We start from the raw sequence: 12,669 nt of genomic DNA, 5'->3' as shown, positions 1-12,669 counted from the left end.
CATTTGATCCAGGCTACAGATGTGGACTTGTGACATGTACTCTCCCCATGCCACTGCAGGGCCCAGCACTGGTGGTGGGCAGGTTCTGGTGCCTGCTGACCAGCCTCTGAATTGGGGTAGATCATTCTGACCTGCAGCAAAAAACACTGCCTACCTCTGATCTATGCTGTTGGCTTCTGGGCTAAAGCAGATTGTGAAGTGTTAGCATGAATGAATGAAAAGAGGCAAAAAAATACTATGGAGTTTTTCCATTGATTTCGAAAGAGAATGGGACTGGCCCAGAGGGAAAATAAATTATTTCACTTTGACACAGCTACAGTAAGTACACTTTGAAAATTACTAAAACAAAACATGTAAAAATACTGACCAGATTGCTTTGTCCTAGTTACAACATCCCTCAAGAAACTCCATACAACTAACTGTCCAAGTCTGAACAACACCCTTACCCACTGAGGACATGAATGCGCTCGGTATTATATTTCAGTGGAGTCAGTTCACATCGTAGAACTTGAAGAGCCTCCAGGACCTTGCCATCCTCCAGGTATTCCAGGTACTTCTGCTGCAGCAGCAAAAACTTCATCCTCTGACATGACAGAAAGCAGCAGTCAGAGGAAAAAGGTTGACTGAAGTTTCAGAAAACGTTTGCGCCTAAACAGAACAGTAGAGACCATTCTACTATGCCCTTCAGATACATAACTATACGTAATGTTTCACTACTTTAAAATGGAGATTCTTTTGGCTGGTCTTCCCATAAAACTGTGGTAGTTATATTAGAAGCTATCTACAAGTTGCTCTTTCCCATTTGGTAGAGCTTCAAGTACCTTCTACATCACTCCTCACCCTATTACCCCCTTTAGTCATCACCCCATAGATGAGGTTTGGATGAGACTTCCTCAGTTCCATGTTCACTTCAGAAAAACCTATATCCTCTCCACATATGGTGGGTAATAAAGAAAATTAGCCAGCAGGTCAAGTCAACATGTAGTTGTACAGTTTGTATGGGAACTCACTAAGGAATTACCGAAATGGCTGTGTAAGATGCCATAGCAACAGATTACATTTTGGAACTTGGAAAAAACAAGACAGCAGACAAGTAAAACCACTTGAACTTTTATATTAAACCCTGCCACTTTCTTCCCAAAGATCACAGAAAGATATTGCTTCCTACAGAGTTCACCTGACCCATGTTCAAATCACTCTATTAAAAGTTCTATTGTGAACTTCACATACTTCTTCACAACCAGCTTTTCATCAATAACCAATTCTACCTTTATTAAAAAGCAGACATTCAATGTGGCATTAAAAACCTGCAACCCTGGAAATTTCTAAGTACGCTCATCTTTAAAATGAACGTAAAACTTTGGTTGCTTCCAGATAAAGAGTTACTTGGAGTTTGATTTTTTATTAATTTAATCTGCATGACTTCATTAATTTCAGGGCCTACTGCCATGAGAAAAACATCCCCAGCCTGCACCTAATGGGTTAAGGCAAAAATCTGTTTTTAAGAAAGAGTGCAATTTGCTAGCTTATTTCTAGGAGTGACAGAAAGAATAATGCTGCACATAACTAAACTTAAGCATGATTCATTATCTTACCCCCTTCCAAGGCCCCATGAGGTGAGCAGATCCCAAAGATTGTCAGATCCAAAATGTAAATATTTGGTCAAATATTTACTCATTACTACAATGCTAGCTCATTACTAATACCTTGTACAGTTCTAAACTAGGTATTACCATCTTTGAGTCACAGTATCAGAGAAGCATACAAAATATTTATGATGTTAACACCTTATATATTTACACTTATCAGGGTTTACTGCATACTGTTCTTTTACCTCAACTAATGCACCTATATCACTCGATTTGGACAAATTCATGTTTGTTTACTGTTCAGTAACTCGGTGCTAATTTTAACTTCTGCTGGAATGCAGAAACAAGAACTTAATTGAAAAAAATCGATACGCACTTCTAGTAATTTAAAAAAAATAAGCTTATGCTATTTGATAACATCAGCTTTACATTTTAAAACAATTAAACAAGCCATATTTTAAGAAGTGACCTCTTTCAAGTTCTCATCTTCTTTTTACACTGTCATCATTACAGTGTGGACAAAGAGGGTATATACCAAGTCATTGTACAAAATTCCTTCCTGTATTTTGATTCGATTAAAGTGAGACAGAACTCTTTCAAATAATTCAACTGACAAGATCCCAGATCACATTTTTCCTGAATTATTTTAATACTTTCTTTCCCTCAGGAGAAAAGTACTGCAGAATGGTGCTGAAGATTCCAATTCTCACTTGTATTTTATACAGAATTTTTTTTTTTTTTATTATACTGTTACCGTATCTTACACTGCATGGTAACTTCTACATCCATCTCTCCTCCTTGCTTCTTTTATGAAGTTATGGTTCCACAAATATGACTCTCAGTGAAAGAGAAAGGCCAAAAGAGCAACTTTCTGCAGTGCCAGTATCAGCTATTATGTAGCTGATGTCTCCATAACTCTGCCTACACCAGTAGAACTGACCATTCAACCCAGATATTTTGCACAGCAATCAAGTGACTGTGCTGTTGCCAAACCAGCTAGAGAGAGCATGCTTCTCTTCTGAAAGTCATTAGCTTCATCGGTAGCCTGGGCAAGTCCTTTTCCATACCATTCAAATGATGCAACATGAGATTTCATAAATTACAGACACTTTTCAAATACTCCATACTAAAAACTTCTGATTAATAAGCATAATGGCAAGTTGGAAAGGAGATTCTGAATAGAATTGTAAGTAATATCTATTTTAAAACCTAGATAACATTTAACCTACATTTAAGTTGCTGCTTTTCTGTTGCTAGCTTAGAAGTATATTTTTGACTATAACACAAGTACTCTGCCTGCAAACTCATATAACATCTCCCCCAAGTATACAGTAGGTCCAACAAAAAAGATTAAAACACAACAAAACCCTTGTTTCTCACACTTTTGTTTAGAGAACCCTAGAGCCAATACACTACAGGATAAATTTAAGAATGTTCAAATAAGGAGAAATTAAGGGTGGAGAACCTCAGCGATCACCAAGACCGTTTCCACTACAATGTTTAAAAAAAAGTTCTTAACTTATAGTAGAAAAAAATTCAGCCCTCCCCATGCTTCCATCAACTTTTCTGGAACCACTACTAGTCTAATAAGAGACTCTCTTCATGGCAGACTAAATTCTGTGTCTCCCACTCATATCCTCCCCCACTATTAGCATTTATATTTGCAAGTCTGCTAGTTACTTCTACTGTCAGATGCGATCTTCCCCAACTAGACAGGAGGGACCTCAAAAGGTGTAAGACCCACTCAGTTCCATGCTCAGAGCTATTCTGGAATCTGAAACAAAAACTGCTGGAAAAAATCTCCATTTAGATTATTTCTCTGAAGATGACACTGTCGATACTATTTATTCTCTTCTTATTGAATAGAACACCAGCAGTACTAAACTAATAAGGTACAGGGTGCTCATATATTCAGCTCACACATCTCCCTTCTAGACATTTTCTTTAATTATTATTTCAAGATTTTTTTTTAATCTAAGAGACTTCATAATCCTTATCAATTGCTCTTGTTATAGAAGACAAGAGCTTTGAGACAGTAACTATAATCCAAATTCTTGCAGTACAGCCTGAGATATAGTTGCCACTTCATTGCTGAATGATCATAATAAATCCAGCAAAAACTACGTCTATTCCATGATCCAACAGTAAGGAGTCCTCAGTGTATCAGCTGGGACAGTGGGGGAGGGTGGAGGGAATACTGACAGGGCATGACTTCCCAAACTCAGGCTAAAAACTTTTGTTCAATTAAATACTACCTCATGCGGCCATACAATACTAAAATTTAAAATAAAAAGTGTAACCCTGCTGTTTCTAAAAATTTTACAATTTAAATAACCTTAAAGTTGAGTTAAAAATCCAGCGTTAGCATAATGCAACTCCGCATGAATAGCAGCTTGGCTTTATTTGAACAGATTGGACTTTTTTCTTTAGTTGTATGCTAGTGCTTTATTTGCTCCCCAATACACTTTAATACTTTAAGAAAGTGTGTTTTTAGTATTTGTTTAAGTCTTAGATGTCAATGAAAAACCATATAACATTGAGACTTTATAGTCTTGTACTTAATGTCCACAGAGACTGAAAAAGCAAAGTCCAGGGCCTCATCAATACTCTGAAAACATGAATGCAAGACAAAATTGATATGCACATTAGAATATTCTGTTTCCTTTTTCATGTTGAAGTGACTTAAGCACATGCTTGAATCTGTATTTAGAATAAACCCTCTCTTTCAATATACTGAATTTCCTCAAGTCAAGAACATCTGAAGCAATCTGATCAGGGTTTACGGTGTGAAATCAGTAGGATGCATTTGCTTAAGTCACTTAAAAAACACGAAAAATTGAAACGTCAATATTATAGATATACTGAATTAACTTTTCATGTACTGAATCTCTAAATAATTTCTCAACATGAAACACTGATGTGGCTTTGTTCTGAAGTGCCAAGCTTGTCACCAAAGCATGTTGAAGACATAATTCTAGTGCCTAATATATCGCAAACCCTTAGGCACGTAAGTATTCCCACTCACTTCAATGGGATTGCTCATGCAAGGATGTTATGCATCTGCTTAAAATAATTTGCAGGATCAGGACCTGAATTTCCAAAGTTTTGTTTTTCACCTATGACAGTCTCATAAAAATTCAGATAAGGCACTCTATTGTAAGTGCTGGTCTTTGTTTAATGAGGCTATCGATAAATTATCAAGTCTTAATCTAAGCTTGCAACAACACATTTTTCAAGTTAGTTTAAGAAAGCCTCAAACCAATTTAGATATGTGGCTTAATAAAAACATTGATTTGTCAGCAATTTAATTCACTCCATATGTCAGCAGCAGCTATATCACATTAGGCACAAGCAGCACATAATTAATATCGTGATGGACAAACAACATGTGCATAGTTTACTTCACCATTAGACAGGCTAAAAAACAAGCACAGGACATACGAATCCCATCCTGGGATAAGACCGCCCAGCCTGTTATAGAATTACCCCAGAAGAATCAGGAATAAGACGAGTACACTAGTACAGGTGTCATTCGTCCTGCATATTCCAGTAAACATTTACTCAGTGTCAAATATAGACTAGTACCTACTAGTAATGAGACTACGCAACAGCAGCTTACTGCAAGCAGCTACACTGGGACAGCTGATCATCTGTTCACTCTAGATCCCAACATGATTTATATCAGTGTAAAAAAAATTAAAAATGTAAATTATACCGACATAGCTAGCAAGAGTTTTATTATGCATCAGAGTACCCAAAGCCTACTGCAGACAAGTGAAATTCTGCTTTGAAATCATAAGTGTAGATACTGATATACTAGGGAGGGGCTACAAACAATTTTTTTTTGTGCAATGCCACTAAACCATGTACAGATCAGGGCTCTCTGCTGAAGTCTTCCTATGGCTTTTGTCAGACAGACACATCATCTGAACTACATTAGAGGAAGAGGAGACATAACTGATCATCTAATTCATCAGCACATATGCCACTCAGTGGTGTTTAAAAATATTACAGACATATGAATGGAGGGAGAAAGCTCCAGGCATAAACCTAGACCTAATCATTGTTTGTTTGCGTGCAGCTGCCACACTAACAGTTTATTTTCAAGCAGAAGTGAGCAGCCTGTGCAATGAAAGGCATTTGAAAGTATAAGAAAACTGCTTTTGGCTTATCCAGGGTCTGCCAGTTCGGGCTGGGTCTATATTAGTTCTAGAGAACAGGTCACATATCAACATCCACAGCTTTTTAATTGAGACGGGTTGACTTTCCACGGGTAGAGCAGTTTCTATGGCCATGGACATATGAAGAGAGCATACTCGTTTTAGTTTTCAGTTCCAGGCAAAATCCAACAACCCTTTAGTTCATTTGTGGCTTTAGACTCTGATCAGCACCTTCAGCAGCAGATCTCAGAATACTTGCAACATTACTCCTGTTTGCACAGGTTGGGAAATTATAGCCTGCTATAAAATTCTGTGCATGCATACACACAAACTTAGATCTTGCTTTTAAACTGCTCATGTGAAAGCAGCCTGATATGTAGACTGTTTGACAAAAAAATATTTTTTTAAAATCATATTAAAAATAATTCTTTGCTTGTAAAGCTCACATAGGTTACACTGAAAGTAACTACTTCTCCACCCAGGCATTCAGTCTTTGCAGATATTTTTGATTAGATAAGCTGCCAGGCTAGGAGTCAAGAAGCCCAAAACAAATGTTTGGTTTATAAAAGTTGAACTTCTTTCCTTAAGCAGTTTTGGGTTTTGTTTTGTTTTTGTTGTTTTTTTAAGTATACCTCACTACAACCCAAATAAAATACACAACACATTTATATAGACATGTAATAAAATTGAGGTTATGATTTAAAACAAACTGGAATAGCGTGGTACCTTCCAGGATAACAATGTTTAAACTGCCAAGATAAAAGAGGTAAACTATTTCCCTAAAGAGGTGGGAAAAAAAATAAGTGCAGCGCAGGCACCAACAAGATGACTACCAAAAAAAAATCTGAATGGATTTCAAGAAGTTGGTCTCTTAAGGCCAAGAATGGGAGAAAGATGCCTCCCCTGCCCTTAAGCAGCAAGTCAAACATAACTTCGGATATGTCCACAGTACAAAGCTCAACCCTATGCCTAACTTGGCACAGGTATGGCAGCAAAGCCCTATAGTAATGATGCAGCAGGCACTGAAGAAGTTCTGTCTGCAGCTTCACCATTTTCCCCAAACATAAATTAAGCCAATAAAAGTTTGGTTGTGTTAATGTAACAACACTCAAAAAGGGCTTTGTCATATAGCTACATCAGCCTGAGGGTGTGATTTTCCCATGTCTCCAATACAGCTATTCTAGAAAAAGACTTCGTAGTATAGACCTGGAGGTGTTTGACAGTGCAAAGACCAGCCAGGTATTTCATCCTTTTTTATGCCCTTTTGATTTTCTTGTCAGAGGTCAGACAAAAGATTTATCCATTCTCCTATTTTTCAGTGTCTACTTACTTCTCTGAATTAAAGATTAAGTTTTGCAATAGCCATCCAAACTAATTCTGACAATTACTTTTACATTAGCACAGTAAATAAAACCCCCATACAAAACATGTTGAAAGAATGTTTCTTTATGGGTTTATGAACAGCTGCTTAACATTTCAAAATTTTAAATCCTGATCAACTCCAGAAACTTAGATAATACAGTGAAGGAAGTCCACAAGTTCCTTAATTTATTATTTTCATAATGCTGTACATTTGAGAGGTCTATTTTAAAAACTCAACAGTTGCTTTTTTAAGATTGTTGTTCATTTCAGCTAGGTCTAATCAGTCTCGAACTGTGGGAAGACCGTTTAGACTAGACATAAGGAAGAACTTCTTTACCATCTGAGTCTCCAGAATCTGGAATAGACTCCCCCCAGATGTGGTGCAAGCACCTACTCTGGACACATTTCACATGCGTTTGGATGATTATCTTGCTGGGGTGATCTGACCCCAGCTGACTTCCCGCCCTTTGGGCAGGGGCTGAACCCGATGATCTCCGAGGTCCCTTCCAGCCCTAATGTCTATGAAATCTATGAACAAAAAAAGAGGGTCACAATGCAATTAGGCTCTCTTATCTAAACTAGATACATAGAACAAAAACACCCACCTTTCATTAGTTTTTACCCAAGCAATCAAACATAATTTCCTTGCTCCAAGGCCAGAATTTACAACACTTCTGCCTTCAAAAGAAATTTCCTAATTAAGTTACCTCCTTTAAGCAGTTAAAGTAGTAACAAGTAACATGCCAATCTATAAAAACTTATTGCTTTGGTCAATATTTTATAGAATTAAAATTGAAAGCAACATTTTGAAAGCTACTGAGAAATTAACAACATCCTCAAAAAATTAAGAACGGTAAGGTTTGCTTCAATAAAGGCCTACACTTGTAAATATGTACATAATACTCCAAACTATTCTGTTTAGATAGTAGCTTTTCCTGACATCTTAATTTTGCCAATCAAAGTAGAAACAAACACTATTAGTGTCACACTATAGATTTTGGAAGGGTTTAAACTTTGGCACAATTAAAACAACAAAAATATAAACTTATTTTAGGCATTTATTGATGTTCTGTTACAACATCTGCTTTTTCCCTACTCTACTTCCTGTTCTCTCTCTTCCCCTCCCCCACTAGACAGGAAGCAGTCCCTTGACAACAAATGAATCAGCTGTAAGTAAGAACTAAGCAGCCATCAGCTGGTTCCTCATTGTTTACAGGCACAGGTATTAAAAAAACCCAACCCCTCCCCCCCCAAAGAACAAAAAAGAGAAATGGCAGTCCATGGCTTTCATCTCTCCAATTTACTGTAAAATAGCATAAATAACTAGTCATTTCAGTAAGCATTTAAGATGATAAAAATGGGATGTCTGAAGGAATACAAGTTAAAGCTAAGCAGCTACTTTGATCCAACATCATACAGAGTACATGCAGAAATATTTTGTACATCAGCACACAGCTTTCACAAAGTTATTGAAATAACAAATAATGAAACACATTGTAACAGTGACAAATCAGAGGGCCTGGGATCCTACATTACCAGACTGTCTGCTTTAAGTTAACAAAAAAAGCCAGCCAAACGGACAAAGCGCTAAATAAAAAACTGAAACAGCGATACATTTGTCCATTAGAAGCCATCTGGAAAAGCAACACTATTGTTAAGTTTTCTTTTTCAACAGACTCCTCAACACAAATAATACCCCTCTCTACCTGCCCCCTTCCCCAAGCTTGATTCTTTTGGAGGAGGAGGAAGGGGCGGGGGGGGACTGCCTAGATTTCTGTGAAATAACTGAAGTTAACCAACTTAGATTTTAAGCTAGATATACAGGTTACAGAATCAGTTTTTGATCCACTAAAACTAATGGAACTTTGAGCCCATATTGAATATGTAAGCTTATGAGTATTGTTCTTAATATATAGGTTTGTTCTATGAGGTGCTATGAAGTAGCAGAAGAGCAAAATCACTAATACCACACTTGAATAACATACTGCTTGCTAAAACAAAGTACAGTAACCAACATTAACTTTCAAGTAAGCACAACACTGCACTACTACAAATATTCTCAACTGTATCTGAAACATGTCAATGTGCCTCTTACCACAATTGCATGAGGAGAATGCACTAAAGGCTTAAGTTCATTCAGGTCGTTCTCAGCCTGCAGAAATTGGTATAAAAAGAAAGAAACATAAGCCAAGAAGATTGTGAAATGCATCTCAGATGCTATTAATTTTACAGCAGTTATGCAGTCCTACATGCCCTACATTACCTTATCCCATTCTCCTTCCATGACATGATTACGGAATTTGGTAGCAGAAGGATGTTCTAAACGACATCCTGACTCTTGCATGAGAAGATCAACAGTCTGGCTGCAGGAGAAATACAGTGTAAAAAAAACAGACCAACTGTACCCCTGCAAATAAACTGATTGCTCCAATAGTTTGCAGCATTGAAAAGCAAGTGTTTTTATTATGCAGATGTGCCACGATCAGAATTGGAAAGTTATAGAGAGGGCGACCTCACACACTGACACTTTTTTTTTTTTTTTTTTTTTGAGAGGCTGGTATATCTCAAAGATAAGATGTCAACAGGTTTGAAAACTCACATGAAGAACATGATAGCTTTTCCCTTTCATGACCAGCCATCACCACGCAAGCAAGCGCTGCTAGTCAAAAATAAAGCAGTGGCACGCTGTCTGCATGGGTGACAACATAATTTACAAACACTAGATCCGTCTCTGTTTCTCTGTGACTCCAGGCCTAGCTTTTCTTCGTTTCAGGTCTCTGGAAGGCCAGCTCCTTAAAATAAACCCACCAACCTGTAAGGCCCTCCTCCCCTTTACTCTAAAAACAGAGTATTTATTAGTGTGGTCTACAACCAGTCATGGGTAGTTTCCTACTGCTCTAAACTTGCCTATGCTAGTGGTGGATTTTATTTGTGTATTAAGTTCATTAGAAATGATCCTTGTCCAGAAGGAGTTACAGTCTTCCTTTGTAGTACTGGAGCTAAAGATATTCCAGGGGTGTCACCTGTAGAGTCCCTCCCTGAGAACATGCCAATATATTTGTTTAGCTACTGGTATGTTTTAAAGGGAAAAGACTTCCGGGGTAATATAATAATAATAATAAATTAAAAAATTAGTCATCTTTCTGTATTCAGCAGACATCCCCCCTCCCTCACTACCTAATTACTTGGACAGAAATACTGCAGCAGCCCAAATGACCGAGAAGTCAATGCACTTGTCACCTGAAGTCTCAATCTACAAAGGAGATCTATAGCTATTAGACATGGGTCCAAACCAAATCCACAACACCTCTCATCCCTTTTATTTGAATAAATTTTTCAAGTAAGAAAGTGGCCTAAGTGACAGTTGAATTCTCAGGTTGGTTTATCATTAACCAACCAGATCTTTAAAAAAAACAAAAACACAATACCCCAAACCCATCATATGCAAAAAACACAAAACCCCAAAAACAAAACAATACTCTCCCAAAAAGGCCAGCTCCCCATCAGCTGGGGGCTCTTGATCCTTTGACCCTCCCTGCTTGTTGGCAGGGGTCCAGCTGCCCTGGCCTGTCACTGGGGCCCTCCCAGAGGAGACCTTAACGGTCCCTTGGCCCTGCTGGCATGCACAGGGTGGGCTAGCACAGCCTGACAAACGCATCCTGGCTCCATTTCCCCCCACCCGATCAGCTCAGCTCAGCTCTGCCCTACTGCTTCCTCCCCGACACTCCCAGGCCCCAGTTTCTCTGCCACAGGGTCCAGCTGTCATGACTCTCCTCCAACACAGCAGGCCATGGCACCCCACCGGGGGGCCACAACCCCCCAGTCCAGGCGGAGGTGGAGCCTGTCCATGGCAGTGGCCGTCACGTACTTGAGGCCCAGGCCGTGCAGGTGCTGCCCAATGAGGCGGATCACGTCCTCGTCCGACTGCGAGAGCCGCTTCTTCTTCTTCAGCTCCGTGGGGCCCCCCCCGGCCCCGGCCGCAGGCGCCACGCCATTGTTGACGCCGAGGCCGGCGGGCGGCAGCAGCCCGTTGGCGTGGGCCAGGCCGTCGGCGCCGGGCGCCGGCCCCGAGGAGGAAGAGGAGGACGAGGCCTCGCCGTTCTGCGCGCCCAGGCAGCCCAGCTCGGCGCCCGGCGGCGGCGGCGGCGGCCCCGCTCCGGCGCCGTTGGCTTGCATGGCGCTGCCGCCGCGGGCCGGGAGCGGGAGCGGCGCCGGGAGCGGGGGCGGGGGGGCCGGAGCCGGGGACGAGGGGAGGCCGGCTCTGCCCGCGGACACGCCGGGCTCTCCTGCGCCCGCCGCCGCCGCCGCCGCCGGGGAGGCCCGCGCGCGCTTCCGCGGGGGCGGAGAGGCGCCGCCGGTGTCCGAGTCGGAGGAAGAGGAAGCGGAGGCCAGCGCTCCCTCGCCCAGCGCGGCCGTGGTGGGAGGCCGGGGGGCGGCGGCGCGGGGCGGAGCGGGGCCTGGCTCCCCCCGGGGCCCGCCGCCCACGCGGGCTCGCTCTGCTGGTCGGTGCCGGAGCCCCTCCCTCCCTCCCTGCCCCGCCCGCCGGCCCGGCCCGGCCCGGCCCGCGCGGCCGCTGCTCCGCCCGCCGCTCGGCTGCTTCTCTGCCCAGCTGCAGCCTAATGGAGTCCGCACCGGGACGTCACCGGAAATTCCTATACTGCCCCCTACGTCCACTTCCGCCGCCGCGGCCGCCAGCGCGGGGTGGAGCTTGCCGCCGGGGGGCGGAGCTTGAAGCAGCAGCGGCCAGGGAGGGGATGGAGCCCGGGTGGAGGGGTCTGGAGCATCTGTGACTGGGGGAAGAGCCTCACGGGGGGAACTTGGGGCAGCTGTAGCTCGGGGGGTGAACCCCATGCGGGGTGGAGCAACCAGTGCCTGGGGGAGTGAATCCCGGGAGCAGGGGTTGAACCCGGAGCATCTGTGAGTGGGGGGGTGAACTTCATGGGGAGGGACCTGGTGAAGCCCGGGGAGGTTGGCATTTGTGTGGCACAGCTGCTCTGTGCCCACCCAGGCACCTGCATGCCTGCCCACTGTGGGCTGGGGGATTGTACAGGTGTAGGTGGGGTGGTAGTGCGGGGATTCTCAATCAGGGCCTGGCACACTGGGCTGCCTGGAGATCCCTTCTGGGGTGCTGTGCAAGGTGAGCACTGGTTGGCGTGCAGCCAGCATTTGCAAGACACCCCTCTACCTCCCCTGAGTTTTCCACTAGGAATCTGGAGTGGCAAAACTACTGGGTCAGCCGGGGTCCATCTGAGTTGTTTGCCCCTGGTCAAGTGAACGAGCAGAAACATAGAGCTGTCATTTTCCCAGGGGGCTTGAAGCTAATGAGGGGTGTCTCACGTTCCCAGAGGTTGAGAACCACTGGTGTGGTCAGATGCGCGTGAGATACATATTCAGACTCTGTGTTGGTGCACACATTATACGTGCAAACACTAACCTGCAGTAAAATTACCGGGCTTCCCATTCAACCAGGCAACCACTCAGAAGTCCCTGACAAGGTTGCCCTTGGGAGTACACATGAAACAACCATGTGCTGCGTAGCCTGCAATTTGTAAGCTTCA

At 42.4% G+C, this 12,669-nt stretch overlaps 1 protein-coding gene across 3 annotated transcripts in view; it reads right to left on the bottom strand.

Moving 5' to 3' along the window:
- WDR26 (WD repeat domain 26) overlaps positions 1 to 11,746 on the bottom strand; it is a 42,176-nt gene extending 30,430 nt beyond the window's left edge. For 2 of the 3 annotated variants that reach the window (XR_016442414.1, XM_090047997.1), the window contains exons 1-4: positions 10,980 to 11,429; positions 9,375 to 9,474; positions 9,207 to 9,263; positions 447 to 583 (exon numbers count right to left, since the gene is read on the bottom strand). Coding sequence is in view for 2 of the 3 variants with exons in the window: in XM_090047997.1 (XP_089904123.1) it covers positions 447 to 583; positions 9,207 to 9,263; positions 9,375 to 9,474; positions 10,980 to 11,287 (602 nt within the window). In the remaining variant the exon portion in view is untranslated. Of the gene's footprint in view, positions 1 to 446; positions 584 to 9,206; positions 9,264 to 9,374; positions 9,475 to 10,979 lie in introns of all 3 variants that reach the window. The other variant, XM_090048010.1, reaches the window with a different exon arrangement.
- Between the last annotated feature and the right edge of the window lie 923 nt (positions 11,747 to 12,669).

The sequence above is a fragment of the Crocodylus siamensis genome, chromosome 1 (assembly GCF_052110815.1).
Source record: "Crocodylus siamensis isolate JL-2025a chromosome 1, ASM5211081v1, whole genome shotgun sequence".
Taxonomy (NCBI): domain Eukaryota; kingdom Metazoa; phylum Chordata; order Crocodylia; family Crocodylidae; genus Crocodylus; species Crocodylus siamensis.
This window is presented reverse-complemented; position numbering and strand designations above follow the sequence as displayed.